At 34.5% G+C, this 20,815-nt stretch overlaps 1 protein-coding gene across 29 annotated transcripts in view; it reads right to left on the reverse strand.

Moving 5' to 3' along the window:
* Window positions 1-20,815, reverse strand: part of PHF14 (PHD finger protein 14) — a 200,299-nt gene that overhangs the window by 126,424 nt on the left and 53,060 nt on the right. For all 29 annotated transcript variants that reach the window (XR_010945495.1, XR_010945503.1, XR_010945498.1 and 26 more), the window contains 3 exons: window positions 18,953-19,056; window positions 16,148-16,279; window positions 7,202-7,370 (listed from right to left, as the gene is read on the reverse strand). Coding sequence is in view for 20 of the 29 variants with exons in the window: in XM_067746289.1 (XP_067602390.1) it covers window positions 7,202-7,370; window positions 16,148-16,279; window positions 18,953-19,056 (405 nt within the window). In the remaining 9 variants the exon portion in view is untranslated. The remainder of the gene's footprint in view (window positions 1-7,201; window positions 7,371-16,147; window positions 16,280-18,952; window positions 19,057-20,815) is intronic.

Consider the following 20,815-nt stretch of genomic DNA (forward strand, 5'->3'; position numbering starts at 1 on the left):
GTCCCCCTTCCCTGGAAAGTTCCATGTCTGTAACCTCATATTTGAAGCAGATAAGTAAAGTGAAGGCCATTTTTTCTCAGGAGGTCATGGGAGTCAGATGCTTGGCTTTTTCAGATGCTGTAGCCTTGCTGACCTTTCCATCAGCTCCCACTTCACAGTCCTGGCAGGCTTTGCAGACTTCCCCACAAACTCTCACTTTTCTACCCACTCACCAGTGATGTTCACCTGAGGTCTTCACTGTCAAGTTCTCTGACCTAATGTCAGCTCCTACCACCTGCTTGGTGCTTCAGGATAGATATTTCATTGACAGTTTCTCTGATGTTCAGTAGAGCTCCTCTGACCTATGGTGACAGCTTTCTTGATATCCACGCCCTCAGCTATGCCAACAGTAGTATAAGGCCATAATTCTCCATAGAGTGACTTCCATTTTCCTGACCAAACCCTTAGTCACTAAGCTGCTGGAAGCATGAAGATACTGTGACTCTAGCCCAAGAAATACCAGGAACAACTACTAGTAATCTTGTCTAGAAAGGCAGCCTAATAAAGTAATTAAAGTATGGGCTCAGGAGCTAGCTAAATTTGATTCCTGTTTCTACCACTTTGAAGCTGTATGTCCTTATTAGATAGGTTACTTAAACTCTCTGCCTCAGTTTCTCATTTGTAAATGGCAATGATATTAGTTACTGCTTCACAGGGTAGCTACGACAATTGAATAAATATAAAATACACAGTAAATAACAGGTAAAGGTTAAACAGAAATATGCTTTTCAACCCTTCTTCTTCTTTAAACTTAGTCCTCCTATTTGTACCTAGTAATAAAAGAGAATAATGGCTACTGAGATGCTTAAATACTGGAGATGGGATATTTGTGAGCCAATCTAAGAAGATGTTACAAAGTCTTATCTCTGGAGCAGGAAACAACATGTGAAGAATTTTCTAAAACCAGATCATTCCTCTTTTATTTATTAATACTTGAATATTTCTATGTTTTTTGAACTATCTCCATACTGCTTTTCCATATGGCTCATTCTTCAATTTTTTTCTTATTTTTTTTGACAGATATACCTATAGAAATGTCAGATAATCAAAGTTCAAAATATGTGCCCTCATAATAAAGAAAGATTCAAGGCATGTGAATTGGGTTGGAGAAGGGGAATGTTGGGAGAAAAGTTAAAGAAGACTTTAATTCTATTTTTAATTTATTAGAACAAAAAGTATTCACATATTACTTTTATAGTTAAAACTTAATTTAAAAATAATTCTAACATTCAGAATGATAAATTTCAAAAACATTGATAACTAACAATTAAATATGATAACATTAAAATGTGAAACAGAGAGAATCTCCATGTTTGTTTAAGAAGGGTATTTTCTGAAAGTATACTATTTTCATTCTTATACAGATAAATAGCTCTTTTACCCCATTTTAAAAAAAATACTAAATCTTTAGTGCTATAATTTTTTTCAAACAACTTTTCTGGCTAATCTTTTTATGATCTTTGGGTACAAATAATCTAGGAGAAAAAAGTAACACCGAGACTATTCACTTTGAAAAGCATCTATATCATATTAAATCAACTGTCTCAAAATATGCTGTATTCCTTCAGATTTCTATAAATCCTTATTAAGGAAATCAGAGTAGAATGAAATAAAAAATGACTTTCCTCAGTATTCAAATAATAAAAATATAGTAAGGTTTAACGAAGTGTTCTACTCCCATTGTACACTTTGGCCATGATAAATGGCAACTGCCTGTCAGCAGGAAAAAGTGGATGCCATTTTTCTAACAGCAGCCTTGTTTGGCATAAAAGCGGCACTGGAGCACAGAGACTGAGTCTATGGGCTCATCTCTCTTAACACTGATCAAACCAAGTGAAACAATCAAAAAGGATATTTGTTGCTTAATCAAAAAAACGTGAGATGCAGTAAGCCAAATGTTTTAGGTAGATTTGGAGAGACTAGTTAGGAAAGAAAAAAAATAGTAAAGAAAACCACTATGTACTTCTCCAACTTCACTCTCAATGCAGAGCATACACTCTTTTTTTCCCACAGCAGGTTTCATAGTACTCAATTTGGTGGGAAAAAAAGCAAATCAAAATAGAGAACAGGGGCTTCCCTGGTGGCGCAGTGGCTGAGAGTCCGCCTGCCGATGCAGGGGACACAGGTTCGTGCCCCGGCCCGGGAAGAACCCACATGCCGCGGAGCAGCTGGGCCCGTGAGCCATGGCCGCTGAGCCTGCGCGTCTGGAGCCTGTGCTCCGCAACGGGGAGAGGCCACAACAGTGAGAGGCCCGCGTACCGCAAAAAAAAAAAAAAAAAAAAAGAGAACAGCAAAACAAACATATACTGGCAGTTCATACATACACATGCTGTCAGTGTACTTATTGATTTGCTGCTTCTAATTTCTTTTCTTTTTGTTTGATCTTTTTAAATACCAATTTCCTTGAGGTAAAATAACCTTCAAACATTTTATTAACTTCTACACTATTACACTGTAACTGACAGATTAATGCCAATGCACTTGCACAAGCTTGAAGAGGAAAATTGTTCACACCTAAATGAAAGTACAAAGAAAAGGAGTGTTAAATGTAATATTTAATGTGAATGAACTCAGTTACATGAGTTAGTAAGTGGATATATGCCTGGCTTCCCACAGATAACACTACGGTATGGAACGACACATGACCATTTTGGTATAAGATTAGAATATCACATTCCCAACTATGCTATCTAATGATCGAATGTTTTTATAACTACTCCATTTGTACCTCAACTAAATGCTCTTTTACAGACCTCAGAAAAGACACTAGTTCTTAATTCAGGCTGTCTGGGTTCAATTCCTATTCCACTTACTATCTGTAAGATCACAGGTAACTTACTTAAGGTTTCTGTGCCTCAGACTCATTTTGAGTAATATAGGAGTTATGAAAAGTTAAAAGTAACTTATTTTTTTAAAGAGGGAGTAGGGTGGAGGATTACTACAGTATCTGGTATATGATCAGTCCTCAGCAAATGTTAGGTATTATTATTATTAAACCATCTTATATAAAAGTAAACTAATTCCCCACATCCACTTCTGACTTACCTACCTTTGAAAAATGTAATGAAGTAAAATACACAAAGGTCAAATAATAGGAAGAAATAGAGAATAATGGTTGGATTTATTAGCAATATAGATTTAAAAGATGTCAAATTAATAGTAGTAATATACCAGGATTTACTCAAATATTCCAACACGTGAATCTCTTCCTTCTCCCTTTCACTCCCTTACTACCACCATGATGTTATTTTTAAACATAAAGATATAAAGTATAAAAGGAGAGAAAGTAATAACAGATGGTAAGAAAAGATATTCAATAAAAATGAAACTTCAATCTGTAGTAGCTCTGATCATTTTTTGTTTTTGATGATTCTTGGACAATCCCACAGAGACAGACTTCAAAAAAACAGATTAAAGTGCTATATATACTTAATTATACTGCAAAGTCTGAATTTTTAAAAATAAAATTATTCTAACAGAATATCAATTCATATATCGCACAAGATGGATTTCTGAAACAAGATGAAATCATCTTTACTAGCATGAAATAACCCCAAACTACTTTTCTAAAAACTGTGCTATCACTATAACCCAAGGGAACATAACAAACTTAACAGAAATGGAAAGTTTTAGAAGAGATGATCATTTCAACAGTTTTACTGAGTGAGATATTACTTTGAAATGAGAAACTGAAGTTTAAGTTCTGTCATGAATCCCCTATGTCACAAGGGTAAAATTTTCTTGAAAATTCAGATAGAATACTATGACTACTGTGAAATGAACTATATTTTGATGAATAATGGCCAGAAAAACAAAAAACTAGCAAAAGCAAAAATACTATTAGAAAGAATTTAAGGATGGAATATCCCAAAATGTAACATATGTACTAAAATAAAAGGTGTAAGTAGGAAGATACTAGGAACAACAATTAAAAAATTAAAGGAAGAGATAAATCAGTTATTTATTGTGAACGGTACTTGACTAGACAAATTATTATTAGGCAGTAATATACTTGAATTCCCATAATTAACAGAGTGCTAAGAAAAGAAACTTTAAAATGTTAATACAACTCAAACAAAAATGACCGATAAAAAATTAAGGTAGGGACTTCCTTAGTGGTGCAGTGGTTAAGAATCCACCTGCCAATGCAGGGGACATGGGTTTAAGCCCTGGTCTGGGAAGATCCCACATGCCGTGGAACAGCTAAGCCCGTGTGCCACAACTACTGAGCCTGCGCTCTGGAGCCTGCGAGCCACAACTACTGAGCCTGCAAGCCACAATTACTGAAGCCCGGTGCCTAGAGCCTGTGCTCTGCAACAAGAGAAGGCACTGCAGTGAGAAGCCTGTGCACTGCAACGAAGAGTAGACCCCACTCACTGCAACTAGAGAAAGCCCACGGGCAGCAACGAAGACCCAATGCAGCCAAAACAAAAAATAAATAAATAAATAAATTTAATTAAAAAAAAAAATTAAGGTACAGCCAAGATCAAGAGACTGATTGTTCTCTTCTACATCTCTCAATTCTTAAGTTCCTCAGTCTGTTACCTGACCAACTGAATATGCTTATCACAAGTTTTCTGAACTGCTGTACAGACTGATGGAGCAAAGGCAGAGAAAAATGAAAAGAGTAAGAGTAATAATCATAAATGTTATCCAGAGAGTTACTTTCAGACTTTAGTCTGCATAAGACTAACACCTAAGATATCTGCTTAGCCCAACCCCCTAATTCTAATTCATTAGCTCTAGGATGAATCCAAAGTCTACATTTCAACAAACACCCCAGGTGATCCTGATGCAAGGAATCTGTGGCCTCTAAAATACCATTTCCAAAGATGGTACCTCATGGTGCTCTATGCCACAATAAAATATTGTCTTGAAAAAAAGTGCTCTTTGATAAAATAAGTTAGGAAAAAGGATAAATAAGGAAAAGTAATCATTTTTCTAAACATTAGTATTTCTCAAAGCTTCAATATGCATTTGAATTCCCCCCAAAGAAAAAATAACCATACTATATTTCCTAAAATTACTGGGCATAGAATCCTTTCTCGTCTTTTACCTACCAACATCTACAAGAAGACTAAAACTTTAACACAAGAAAACTAGAGACAAAGAATAAGATGGAGGAATTGGACTAAATTAGAAAATTTAAAAGCTTCCTTGTAATTCTAGGCTGGAAAAGCAGACAGGTAAATTAGAAAAAAAAAAAAAACAACAGAATCCTCATTTATCTTAAGTAATACTAAACTATGGGCACATAAATATCACTATAATATGTACAAAATTCCCCTCTATATGATAACTCCAAAGTTAAAAAATGATAATACTGTTCCTAAGGATTTCTTTAAACAACAAAGAAACTAGAAAAATGTTTCATAAGAGGATAATTTTATAGACATAAGAAGTTTTTCTCTAAGATTTTAAGAATAGCTTCAGATAGTAGCAACAAACAGTTATAGAAAATATTTTAGAAATAGAAACAAACAGGCTTATTTAAAGAAGGAAAATTCTCTCTAGTTCATCTGTAAACCAAATATATTTGTGAAGTCTAAAAAATGTTTTAAACTAGTAGAAATTATAGATAAAACTATTTCAAGTTGATCAATTTAGAGCACTCAAAATTAACTACTTCAATTATCTAAAAGATAAAAATTCCCAGATTTGCCTCTTTGATTTCAAATGAGTCCATAACACAAAACTGAATGAAATAATCTAAGTGATTTCTCTTAAACAAAATCTTTTAAGTGATTATATTGTAATATAGACTACAGATTAAAAAAAACTTTTGAGAAAACTGTTAGTTTAAGGAAAAAAAAAATTAAGACTCTCTAAAACCAAACAATTAAAACAAATGAATGATGATAACTAACCCTAAATACATATTTACATCTCCCTCAGGAGAAGGCAGATTTTTTAAATGCGCCTGCCTTGGCTCAAGGTAAGAAGGTGAAAAATGTCTCCCCTTAGAATGCATAACTGCAAGCCACCCCTCATGGGTTTGGAGTAGAAATTAACACTACTCATGTAATGGAAGAGACACACATGCTAAACTTTTATTTAAAATGGTCTTAGGTTGGTAGAGCTCCCAGGCACCTGGTAGTAACTCTGACCTTAAAGAATTTTCTATGAGAAATAGGCTAACAACCTGATAGAAAAGCTGAATAAGACTTGCACATACATATCCTAGAAGAGGAAATACAACTGACCAAAAATATACAAATACATGCTCTAAGTCATCTAAGTGTTGAGGGAAATGCAAAATAAAATGTCCATGTACTATTTTACATGTATCACACTGGAAAGCATTAAAACATTGGACAAAACATGTTTGGGAGCAAAACTTATACCACTTATTCATTACTGGTATAAGTGTAAACTGGTTTGGAAAATACTGGAATTACCTAGCAAAACTGAAGATGCAGATATCTTATAACTAAGCAAATCCATGCCTTGCTATATACCCTAACTCCCTGTTACCATGCTGCAGGAGACATTTAGAAAGATATTTAAAAATGAGTTGTTTATAAAAGTAAAAAGATGGAGACAACAAAACTGCCAAACTATAGAACAAAAGATAAATTAATAATGATCTATTGTTTCAATAAAAAACTACATATTAGTGAAAATAAATGAACTACAATTACACAGATCAGCATGTGTGAATCAAATCAAGATAACGTTGGTCAAAGTATCAAATAACAGGAAGAAAGTCTGACTCCATTTATATGAAGTTCAAACCCTGAAAAACTTTGTATTATTTATGAATACATATATACATACATATCAATACGTATAAAAAAAGGAGTGAATGAAAAATACAAAGTTGAGAAACGTGGTGACCTCTGGGCTAGATGGATGGTGAAGTGAGTACTGAGGGATTCAAAGGTGACTTCAAAGGCTTTGGTAATATTCTATTTTTGAAGTGGGTTTGTGAACACAATGGGCCTTCATTATTATTATGCTTTATGTTGAACATAAAAACTGTACATTCTCATGTATGATTGGTATATTTCATAATATAAAATAAACTTTTAAGAATAACCAATAGCAATATACATGTTTCTTTCATTGGCTACTGAGTATATGTTTTCCCTTTGTCTTTCTCACCCCTTAAATTCTGACCTCAGAATTTTGTAATGGTTATGATAACTAGGGAATAAATTACCGTGTTTCTTATTGGAATCTTCTTGGGTTCTGGAGGCATATCCTGTGGAACAAATTTCACTGGTTCCTTAATCTGCCTCCTTGATCGTTTGGTCCCATCTGGTAAGGTTTCCATGGCCATGTCTGCTTCCATGTCACTGCTCCCTGCCTGGTCACATTCTGAACACTGCCTACATAAAGAAAAAAATATAAGTTCATACATTTATTTTTACCTTCCAGCATTAGCTATGTTTTCTATAAATACAAAATTCAGGTATATGTTTAGAATATATGAAAATATACACAGGAACATGTGACCATAGGGTATACAATGATTATACATACAGAAAAGCACATACATTCTTGTAAGAGAAACAAAAATAAGTATAATGTATCAAGCAATTCCATGTATCCCTAATAAGTATAATAAAAACACATGTAATACTGCTACATGTTTAAGTGAACCAACATAAGAAGCCCAGATAGTTTCCTTTAGGAAATCATGATTTTTCCTCAAGTGACATACACTGTGACACCAGAAAATCAAAGTATTCATTGACCCTGACTCTACGTCTTGTCACAGCTATAATATCCTTGAATCTTAATTAATAGCAAGCTGTAGTGAATATACCAACTAAGGAAGTTCTGTAAAAACAGACTCTCAGAAGTGAACAAAAATAAATGGATCATTTTGGTTGGTGGCCTTTACTACGTATAAAAGAAAATATATAAATTTATTTATGAAAAGAATGTATTAAAGTAGCATTTTTAGGGCTTCCCTGGTGGCACAGTGGTTAAGAACCTGCCTGCCAATGCAGGGGACACGGGTTCATGCCCTGGTCCGGGAAGATCCCACATGCCACAAAGCAGCTAGGTCTGTGAGCTACAACTACTGAGCCTGCAAGCCACAGCTACCGAGCCCGTGTGCCACAACTACCAAAGCCCGCACACCTCAAGCCCGTGCTCCACAACAAGAGAAGACACCGCAATGAGAAGCCCGCGCACCACAACTAAGAGCAGCCCCCGCTCGCCGCCAACTAGAGAAAGCCCGTGCACAGTAACGAAGACCCAACGCAGCCAAAAATAAGCAAATAAGTTAATTAATTAACTTTAAAAAGTAGCGTTTTTAAAAATATGGGGGGAAGATGGCAGAATAGAAAGCAATAGGAATCTGAATCTCAACCTAGACAACAATTACATTAGCAGAGTCTGTCTGACTTATCTATTTTGGAACTCTGGAGTCTACTGAAGGCTTGCAACTTTCAGGGAAAGGCTGGCACAGGTAAATTACAGTTAATTTTGGTCAATTTCAGCTCTTAGTACAGTAGTAGCTACCTATCCCCCATCCTAAGCCACATGGCAGGCAGCTGTGCACATGTTCCTGCAGCAGCATGTCACAGCTTTTAGGAGCCAGGTTGGACAAAATGAACCCTGTTCTCCAAATATTGGGGATATGTGCTCTGATCACTGATTGCTGCTTCTCATCACATGACTGCAGACAAAGAGGTGGGTGACCCCTCCTATTATTGCAAACCCCACCCGTTGGTCCAAAGTGACTTCCAGGACTTAGCAGACTGGTACCCTTTACCCCCCACCTTCATTTTTCTTTTTCCCCTTTTGGGAACCAGACATTAAAGACTAGGACCTTCAAAAGAAAATGCATATATGGGAAAAAATTTTAAATGACCACACTTGCCCAGGGAAAGGCTCAGAAAAGACATGAGAAAACCACAAGTTTACACTTCAGGCTGTTACCCAGCACAAAGACAGCCCGCTACAATAAAAACAAACAAGCAAATAAATAACAAAACACAGCAAGCCCTGCGGATGGAGGAGAACCTCATTTCCAGGAAAATGGACATCTCATTTCCATTATTTCCATTGTTTCCCCTCTGTTTCTCATTTTGTAACTATAACCTTTGTCAGTACATTCTCCAACTTCTCATGCTCATTCTCACCCCCACCAAAAGTAATACATTTAGGTGACAGAGAAACTTGCTTTAGAGCACGTCAGATAACAGAAATATTATGCTCTGAAAACCACAAAACACTGAACAACTCAGAAAAATCTAAACAAAATGTAACTGCCAAACAGAAATTTATCTATTCCTATTTCAAGACAACTGCCACATGATACTTGCAGTACAAAAAGCCAACACAGATGAAAACACTACCTGCAACTCTTTCAGCAATCTTTTAAACTCTATAGTCCTCATCTTTTTTTTGTTTTGTTTTTTTTGACATGGACCATTTCTACAGTCTTTATTGAATTTTTACAATATTGTTTCTGGTTTGTTTTGTTTTTGTTTGACATGGACCATTTCTAAAGTCTTTATTGAATTTGTTACAATATTGTTTGTTTTATGTTTTGGTTTTTTGGCCACAAGGCATGTGGGATCTTAGCTCCATGACCAGGGATCGAACCCGCCCCTGCATTGGAAGGCGATGTCTTAACCACTGGACCGCCAGGGAAGTCCCTATAGTCCTCATCTTATAAATAGCCTTTAAGATATGAAAAAGCATCTCTGCTACATTAACCGGTACACAAGAGCCTAAGAAATAATAACTGAGGATAAAGCCATGGCCTGTCCAATTCCATGGAATTACATATATTGGGGGGAAAGTCATAATTATCCTTCATAATATCAAAACACATACCTGCCTTCTTTTAGTAATCCACTAAAAAATAAATTAATTTAAAAAATAGAAAAAAAATAATCCACTAAGCTGCTATTATCTATGAATTTAGCTAAACTCACCTTAATCCTGTATATTTTTACTTAATATATTCTATTAGGGAAGAGAATGTATAAAATCTATAATTCCTATGCATAGTACTAAAGGTAACCTTAAGTAATCAAAAATTCCATGAATTAAAAATGGATTTTTAAGTATAAATAATGAAAATTCAGGTAAGGAATTTATGCCAAAGCACTACCTTCATACTGAAATACTAAGAGATTTTCCTCAACTTGCTGTACCTTCTTGATCCCCAGCACCCTACACTATAACTTATGTTCAGAATAATTACCTAAGGAGGTTTTAAAAATCTTTATTACTAAAGTAAAATAATTTTTATTGTATAATGCTAAAACAAGGAAGAATACTAATTTAATCTATAGAAAATATAATTTGCATAAGGCAAAGAAAAAAAGATTTTATGAATTTTTAAACATAATAAATCCAGTAACACTCTATTTCCCAAATATTATAAATAATTTATGATTTACTTTTTTTTCCTTTATAAATTACCTCTTTCGGTCTTCAAAGATTTCACACCATAGTTTTTTTTTTTCTTATTTCTAAGCCTTTTCCCATGCTTTCCCCACTTTTTAGAGGGAAATCTTCAAAGGTGCCTATAGAAAACTACATCAGGGAAATACAAATCAAAACTACAATGAGATATCACCTCAAACCTGTTAGAATGACTGTCATAAAAAAGACAAGGGATAACAAGTGCTGCCGAGGATATGGAAAAAAGGGAAACCTCATGTACTGTTGGGAATGTAAACTGGTACAGCCACTCTGAAAAGCAGTGTGGAGATTCCTCAAAAACTTAAAAATGGAACTATCATATGAGCAATTCCACTTCTGGGTATTTATCCAAAGCAAATGAAATCACTATCTTGAAAAGATACCTGCACTCCCATATTCACTGCACCATTATTTACAATAGCCAAGGCATGGAAACAACCTGTGTCCATCAACAGATAAACGGATAAAGAAAATGTGGTCTATATATACAATAGAGTATTATTCAGCCATAAAAAAGAAGAAAATCCTGGCATTTGCAACAACATGGATGGACTTTGAGGACATTATGTTAAATTAAATAAGTCCAAGGCAAATACTGTATAATCTCACTTATATGTGAAATATTAAAAACAAAAACAAACTCACAGAGAATGGACAGGTGGTTGCCAGAGGCAAGCGGAGGGAGTGGGCAAAATGGGTAAAGGTGGTCAAAACGGACAGACTTACAGTTACAAAATAAATAAGTCCTGAGATGTAATGTACAGTATGGTTACTACAGTTAATAATACTACACTGTATGTTTGAAAGTTGCTAAAAAAGTAGATCTTAAAAGTTCTCATCACAAGAAAAAAAAATTGTTTGGTGATGGATGTCAACTAAACTTAATGTGGTAATTAATTCACAATATATCTATATCAAATCATTATGTTGTACACCTAAAACTAATAAAATGTTAAATGTCAATTATATCTCAATTAAAAAAAAGAGTTAATGGGAGAAAGGGAAGACAAATTATGAAGAAAAACATGGGAAAAAACTACTTGCAAAATTCTTCATAGAAGAGTTTGTGCTACATATTTTCTTTTTGTCTTAAAAGAATAAACGTATATCCAGAGAATAAAAGGATAAAAGAAAAAATGATTTTATGAATTTTTAAACGTAATAAATCTAGTAACGCTCTATTTCCCAAATTTTATAAATACTTTATGATTTACTTTTTTTTCCTTTACAAATGACCTCTTTCAGTCTTCAGAGATTTCACACCACAGTTTTTTTCATGGATAGACCTTGAGGACATTATGCTGAGTAATATTTTTTAAGTAATATTACTCAATTCTCTGTCAAGTAATACTCTTCATAATATTCTTTAAATAATTAGAAAATGCAAGACAAATTCTGATCAGATGGGTGGTGGAAACATAAGATTAGTACCCCAAAATTAAAATAAGTATTTACTATTTGAACTACTCTAACGAATCAAACCCTATTTATTTATACCTTACCAGGCTTGTCTTAGAAAGAATGTAAGGTAGTGTTCAAAATTATATATTTTAAAAAACAAACCAAGATAACATAAACTAAAAGTGAAACAAAATACATTTCAAACACTGGGAGTAGGTATAAACAAAACAGAGCCTAAAAAAAAAAAAAAAAAAAAAAAAACAGAGCCTAGATTACACCTTTACTAGTCCCTCTGCCCCCTGCCAAATGCCTCACCCACCCAATATTCTTCTTCATCTGATTTGCCCATCTCTAATCTAACCTAAGAAGTCCTTGGGTTTTCCCCTCTCCTCCTCCTGGTCAGCTCAGCATTACTGGAGAAAAATCAATTAATCACACTTACTAAACAAATTCACTGAACATTCTTGCTATATAGCCTCAGCAAGTCAGTTATCTCTGATTTTTTTTCCCACAGTACCTGGTGCAAACTATTTCCTCTCTTCTCAAGCCCCCATTATCATCATCCCAGGTCCTTTCCCCTCTCAAGACTACTTCTATTTCACTGAAAAGTCTACCTAACATGAATTCACTCAAGTTCCCTATTCTCCACCAATAACTACTTCTGTAGCTTTAACCATCTCTTCTTTCCTGTCACATGTCTTAACTCAGTCCAGCATAGCGCTGTGAACTATTGTGGAATGGACCAAACAGAAAGCATCCAGATCTAGAACCAATATCTTCAGGAAAGCAGTGCTGATATTGGAAGAAAGAGCTGGATAGAATAGTCCAGCTTAGACTGGACTATTTGCTTAGAATAGTAGACTGGACTATTGACTGGACTAGTTGCTTAGAATAGTCTATCAAGCAGAATATGGTATTTGAGAAGCATAGTAATTCTAGCTGACAGCAAACATAAGGGGGATATAGCAGTAAGGGTGTTAACACCGGCTTGCATAGCATAAAGATAGCAAAAGCAGAAACTGGTGACATCAGAAATGTATACCAGTGGGCTCTGTAGAAATTTAAGCCCCAAACTAGGGCTTAGTCATGAAATAAGGACCCAGTAACAGGACCTCTTTCCCTAAGTAAAAGACTGAAAACTAAGGTAGAGATTAAAGCAGAAATTAGGCAACGGTGTGGTGGTAAATATGGGCAAAAGTCCTAATTTGTAGCTTTTGCCAATTTCTGTGATAGGAATACTCCTACCTGTGGTCAATTTCAAGCTATCATGCACAGAATGGGGAAAAGATGTAGTAGCACACCATTACACAGTTTTTCTAACATATATATGTATATACAATAGATTTAAATAAACTAAAAAGCATAGTTAATGGTAAAGTATGTAGGAGGTGAAGTTTTTTTTAGTATTTATCATCTTTAATATAATTTCAAAAATAAACTGGAAATGTTGAAAAGCAAAAAGTAAAAACTGCCTCCCACATTTGAGAGCATTGAAGAAAAAAATATTCTCCAAAAATTACTCCAAAAGTAATACATCCAATTAATTGCTAAACAAAGCTAAGTTGACTTTAGAGGCCAAAGGAAATTTGATGACTAGAAGCTACAAGGTAGTGAAGACTTCACTTTGCTGCAATATTAGCTTCTACTTTTACTTTAAAACATTGCAACTAATGCATAGAACCCTAAGTAATTTAGGTTCTCTGGGGGGAGCTTTCACTAAAACATCCCAGGCTATGCACTTTCATCTGATATTCTTCCAGAAACTCTTACACACTGGAAAACAAAGCTCTGCAAGCACAGTGGGATTAGACAAATTAATAACCTCATTTAAGAAGAGAAATGCGTATCTACACTTCCAAGATCATGACAAAGCTTCCTGGCCCTGGAGACTTCCAAACTGGCTTTCAATTTAGAAACCCACATAGGATGTTTATTAACACTGCAGGCATTCTAATAAGTGACAGCAAGTTTCTCTTAAATTCTGCTTTCAAAATCACACACGTATCAAAAGTAATACATTACACTATATTTGAAAAAGAGTTGATCAGTATGACTGGCTCAAGACAAACTGATAAAAGAACACTATGAAAAAGCAACCATGTGAAAATGGTGAAAGAATGTGAGCTTCTTAATAAAATGAACAGAGGTAGGTTTATGAAATAAAACAATGAGGTCAGAAAACTTGCTTTAATGTGTTTGAAGAATACACACCTTTTTGTATAGATTACCATTTAAAAAGCTGGGGTCCAGTCTTTTCCAAAACTAGAATTTGTATAAAGTTTGTATAAAAAGAATAGTCATGTTCATTCCTAAGCTTTCCGTGGCCTATATTCTTCCTGTATGGAATCAATCTATTAGAATTTGAACATCTGTCTCTTGCTTGGACTACAATTAAGCATAAAACATAAATATCATAAGCTTTTATCAAACATCTGTAGTGATTCAACATGCCTAAGTTAATGAAAAAATAATTCAGAAACATATGTCAAATGTTTCTAGATTTGCAAAGAATGGCTGAACTTAAATATACAACTAGCACAAATGACAAGTACCAGAAGTAAAGCCTTCGGTGACACTAATTTAGAAATAAAATACTAAATTACAAATAAAAGCATGAATATGGAGGCAAATTCTTGATAAATTCATTCAATTTCAAAACAAAATTAAAGCATTTTAAAAAATGTATAATAAAGCAAGAGAATTATAAACAGAATTCATGCTTTAAGAAACCATTGCTAAGATACCAAAATAGCCTCAATTAACTTAAAATTCATTTATCAAAAAACTGCTACATCTTTATTCATATAATGCTATAATAAATATTTACGTCTGAAATGTTCTCACCACAAAAAAATGGTAACTATGTGAGGTGATGACTATGCTAATTAGCTTGATTGTGGTGATTATTTCATAATGTATACATATATATATCAAATCATTAGGTTGTAAAACTTAAAACTACAATTTTTTTTAATATCTTTATTGGAGTATAATTGCTTTACAATGGTGTGTTAGTTTCTGCTTTATAACAAAGTGAATCAGTTATACATATGTTCCCATATCTCTTCCCTCTTCGTCTCCCTCCCTCCCACCCTCCCTATCCCACCCCTCTAGGTGGTCACAGAGCACCGAGCTGATCTCCCTGTGCTATGCGGCTGCTTCCCACTAGCTATCTGTTTTACATTTGGTAGTGTATATCTGTCCATGCCACTCTCTCAGTTTGTCACAGCTTACCCTTCCTCCTCCCCATATCCTCAAGTCCATTATCTAGTAGGTCTGTGTCTTTATTCCCGTCTTGCCCCTAGGTTCTTCATGACCATTTTTTTTTTCTTAGATTCAATATATATGTGTTAGCATACGGTATTTGTTTTTCTCTTTCTGACTTACTTCACTCTGTATGACAGACCCTAGGTCCATCCACCTCACTACAAATAACTCAATTTCATTTCTTTTTATGGCGGAGTAATATTCCATTGTATATATGTGCCACATCTTCTTTATCCATTCATCTGTTGATGGACACTTAGGTTGCTTCCATGACCTGTCCATTGTAAATAGAGCTGCAATGAACATTGTGGTACATGACTCTTTTTGAATTATGGTTTTCTCAGGGTATATGCCCAGTAGTGGGATTGCTGGGTCATATGGTAGTTCTATTTTTAGTTTTTTAAGGAAGCTCCATACTGTTCTCCATAGTGGCTGTATCAATTTACATTCCCACCAACAGGGCAAGAGTGTTCCCTTTTCTCCACACCCTCTCCAGCATTTACTGTTTCTAGACTTTTTGATGATGGCCATTCTGACCGGTGTGAGATGATATCACATTGTAGTTTTGATTTGCATTTCTCTAATGATTAATGATGTTGAGCATTCTTTCATGTGTTTGTTGGCAATCTGTATATCTTCTTTGGAGAAATGTCTATTTAGGTCTTCTGCCCATTTTTGGATTGGGTTGTTGGTTTTTTTGATATTTTGCTGCATGAGCTGCTTGTATATTTTGGAGATTAATCCTTTGTCAGTTGATTCATTTGCAAATGTTTTCTCCCATTCTGAGGGTTGTCTCTTTTCATCTTGTTTATGGTTTCCTTTGCTGTGCAAAAGCTTTTAAGTTTCATTAGGTCCCATTTGTTTATTTTTAAAACTACACAATTTTTAACTGTCAATTATATCTCAATAAAATTGGAAAAAATTATAAAAATATCAATTAAAAACTTACTGAAAACTTTATATGAAGCAATATGATATAACACTTACACTGTTGAAACTAAGAGCAAAGCAGTTCTAACATCTAAATCCTCTCCATTTTACTTACCAATAACTGTTTTTGGTCTTTCTTGGCATCCTTGTAAGAGGAGGGTCCAGACATCCAAGATGGTAATGGAGTTTACAGGTATCACACAATAAAAGAAGATGCTGATCATGGTTCTTCTTACAAATTCCACAACTTTGAATAAAGGCAGCAAATAAAGGATTAGAATAATTATCATCATAGTGAACAGTTAACTTACAGCATATTTTTAAAATTTCAAAATTTCACATTAACTTTTCTTTTATTGAAATGAAATATTTTTTCATAACAAGTCTTTTTATAATGTCAATAATTATTAGTTCTATATACTTTTGAGAATGTAGAAAATATTGTAAATATTGCTGGTGTCATACTTTTCAGAGAAGGGCATATGTTAGATACTTATGTTAACGTTGTCTTTATCTTAATTTTAATTATCACTTTAAAATCCATTTAACATTAGACCAATTTTTTTCTAGAAACAATTTATTAAACAAAAAAATCTTTCAATTTTCTACATCTCTAAAACTACAAAAGCAGTTACTTTACAAACAAAATTCAGTTTATTTTCTACCATTAATTATAAATCTTTCAAAGAACCTTCAACATGTAAATAAGCTATATATATAAGTCTCTTTACAAAATCAGACTTTGAGTCTTAAAAATATACCAATTGATTATTTATTATAAAGAATGGGAAGTTTCACTATTGTTGTTACTGTTATGTTACATTATTTGTTTACTATATGGACAATTTTTAAAGTCTTTATTGAATTTGTTACAATATTGCTTCCAGGTTTTTTTTTTTTTTTTTACGGTGTGCGGGCCTCCCACTGTTGTGGCCTCTCCCGCTGCGGAGCACAGGCTCCAGATGCGCAGGCTCAGCGTCCATGGCGCACGGGCCAAGCCGCTCCGCGGCATGTGGGATCCTCCCGGACCGGGGCACGAACCCACGTCCCCTGCATCGGCAGGCGGACTCTCAACCACCGCGCCACCAGGGAAGCCCTTTTTTTTTTTTTTTATGTTTTGGTTTTTTGGCCACGAGATATGTAGGATCTTAGCTCCCCGACAAGGGATCGAACCCGCACCCCCTGTGTTGGAAGGCGAAGTCTTAACCACTGGACCACCAGGAAAGTCCCTGTTACTGTTATTTTACATTTTTGTTTGTTCTTAAGAAATCCAACTTTTCTTGGGCAGAAGGACAAGTTAACTACTCCTGAGAGCACAAACACTATGACCTAAAAATCTAGGGTATATTTATATTAAGAATGTGAAGGTTGAGGAAAAAGTTGTTGAGAACCTAAAAGAGCCATATATATACAGAAACAGCAATGATGTTTGAATTTTTAAATAATCCTAGAAAAAAAGATCACATACACACATATACAACAATGACAACAACGACCAGTACTGGGTCTCAAAGTTGCTCAGAGTAAAAATGGAAAATTACTTAAAGTATATTCTGAAATAAAAATGAACTGTAGTGATAAAAAGTCAGGAGCATAAGTGATATGCCTGATGGTTCCAAATGAACCAATTTTATTTGGAAAAGCTAGACTGAGACTGTGCTAGTCTTCATAAAGTACACTAAAACACTAGTGGGCTTCCACAGTTCAAGGAAGTTATCTGCTATTACCTATGGAGAGAGCCTCCAATCAAGAAGAGAAAGTAATTATAGAGATTGATATTGTTGCTACTGCTGCTATTTCTGAGAAAGGAAGAGGTTGTGGGGAGAATATTTATAAATTTACATAAGGATATACTTGTGTATGTGAATAGATTTGTGTATGTATACACACACACAAACATATACTATCATCTTCTAGACTTTTCTCAATTAATATCATCAGTTACATGGAAAAAATAGTGAGATCCAAACCTACTGAAGTATGGAAAGAAGTCTTAATAACTATGTAAAATTGCTATAATGGTGAATACTGTAAAATACTGAGCCAAGAACAAAAATATTTGGGAGAATGAAATTATTACAACTGAGCCAAGAGAGAAAAAAATGTAGACAGATTCAAATCTAAAACTTATCTTCATTATCCACCACTGTGCAAAGGCAGTAATTCAAGCTATATTATAGTACCCATCACTACCTAAAAACACATGTAAACCTCTAAAACTCATTCAAGTAAAATAAAATATAAATGCCCATTTATCTAACATATCATTTTAACTATTTAAGAAAATAATCATCTACATTATTTAAAGTCACTTTCCAATTCCCCAAAGAGGACAGTTCATTTCCATGGAGCATATGCACACATAGCGCCAGTTACTTAAAGGATACAAAAAGTGATTTAGCTTGTCATTAAAAGAGGAGCAAAATCTCTTCTATCATCATTCAATCTGGAAAGCATCTTTGATGGTTTTAATAAAATGAACTTCAAATGCATTTAACTTAAATTCCAATATAAATGTAATTCATTCACAAATATCTGAAGCATCTTGTTACTAAAAAGTATTAGTTTAAAAATACACAAGGGCTTCCCTGGTGGCACAGTGGTTAAGAACCCGCCTGCCAATGCAGGGGACATGGGTTCAAGCCCTGGTCAGGGAGGACCCCACATGCCGCGGAGCAGCTAGGCTTGTGTACCACAGCTACTGAGCCTGCGCTGTAGAGCCCGCAAGCCACAACTACTGAGCCTGTGTGCCACAACTACTGAAGCACACACACCTAGAGCCCGTGCTCCTCAACAAAAGAGGCCACCGCAATGAGAGGCCCACGCACAGCAGCCGAGACCCAATGCAGCCAAAAATAAATAATATTTTTAAAAATGAAAAAGATACACAATATTAATCTATCATAATTTCATTACTTGCCTATAAAGTACTGCAGGAAGAGTAGATGTCTTTTGTGTGCCTCCTTCTTTTTTACTTGGTTTTCTCTCCTTGGGTGCTCGCAAAATTGCCGGTATGTTCAACTTCTATTGATTTGAACAAATGCAGTTTATTTTGTTTTAAAGAAAAAATATAAAGCAACTTTCCTCTATGCACTGCTCAAGTCAACTAATATGCTAGGATTGTGAGGGGGAAATCTTTTACAAGCGTTTACATTGGCAAAAAGGACTAAAATCAGTTTCTGTCTCAGTCACTGCCGTTAGAAGCCTATAATAACATACTTTCATCGATTTTCAGTGGACCACTAAAACATTATGAAAATTAAACTTCTACTTTAGCTTTAAAAATGAAAGACAAGGACAAGAATTTAAGAACTTAAAAGAAAAAAAAGTACACTTGACAAAAAGAATATTGAGGCCGTTTATTTTCCTCAACATCCCAGCTACACTGGTGCTCCAAAGGTTAATTAGAAAAATTATCTTATTGGACCAAACTCTCCACAAAGTGAAGTAGATTCTCTTTGGGTTTCTACTAATCAGTAGTATGCTGGCTTCCCAGACAGCAACCATCTATCAAAGTCATTTCTCAGTGGCCCGGTGGGCTGGCATCTGTTTAACCAACTGGAAGAAAGTGTCCTGCAAGTGGTACAAATGAATTCTACTTCGGCTATGTATTTTACATTTGCACAAGGAAATGTATGCGCTTCTGTTACAAGTGATTTAATAAATGAAAATGCTCTTTTATAGTAGATAATGTTTTATACTAAACAGGAAATTCTTATGAGACAAACTTGCAAACAAAGCCAAAAGATAATGCTAGCTTGCCAAATAAACTAATAATAGGCTTGCATTCAATACTAACTTATCTAAATATAAAATATAAAACACCATAATCTTCCAAAAATTCATCAACAACCTATCAATAGAAACAAAGGTCAATTCTCCATATGCAACTTCATTCTCACCTTTTATATTATGTTATTCATTATAATATAAGCCATATACACCTTGTTCACAAAAGCAGCATCTTCAAAGCCAGCATGGCACAATACATATCAGTATGTGTTACCTTCTAAAATAATATGTCTACACAAATTGTTTAATGAATTTGACTCTTTGTAAACCTTTAAAACAAGTACAATGAAAAATATCTGTTGTTTGAAAACCTTCCTTCACAAACAAAACTATTTTCATAGTGAAAGGACCACAGTGAGTCTCCATCATCCTTAAAAAAATAACTGAAATTATTCAAATGAATTCTTAATTTAAGAATTATATACACAGTATCAAAAAAAAAGCATTCAAAGAAATCCATTTGGCAATGATTCTTCTTTTCAATACCAAGAACTATAAAAGGCTAAATATGTTCAAGGATAAAGTTAATTTTTTTCATAACTACAATAATAGCTACTGAAGGAGAAAAACTACACTTTAACATTACAGTTTCAAAAACCATTTCTTACGCAGTTCAAAATCAAATCAACATGAAAATAAATCTCTCCAGTTTTCTGTTTAAATTTTACACACACCCCCAGTCCTAAAAAAATTTTTAAAAAAAGAACTAATTATAGCACAAGAACAGGACAGAAGAAATGTGGCAAGGAATCTAAAACCGCTACATTAGAGGCAGAAGAATATGGTAGAAGTAACTCATGCTTCAAATCTTAGCTTCATCACAAACGACAGGTCAATCAGTTAGAGCAAATGAAAAAATCTGCAAACAAGATAGCTGTTAAAACAGCCAAATTAAGCTACAAGTTCTCAGTAGGCAGCTTCCAAAGCTCTAGATGTACTGCAGGCAGGAATCATTATCCCAGAGGATTAGTTGATCCTGATTAAACGGAAT

The sequence above is a fragment of the Pseudorca crassidens genome, chromosome 8 (assembly GCF_039906515.1).
Source record: "Pseudorca crassidens isolate mPseCra1 chromosome 8, mPseCra1.hap1, whole genome shotgun sequence".
NCBI classification, from domain to species: Eukaryota; Metazoa; Chordata; class Mammalia; order Artiodactyla; family Delphinidae; genus Pseudorca; species Pseudorca crassidens.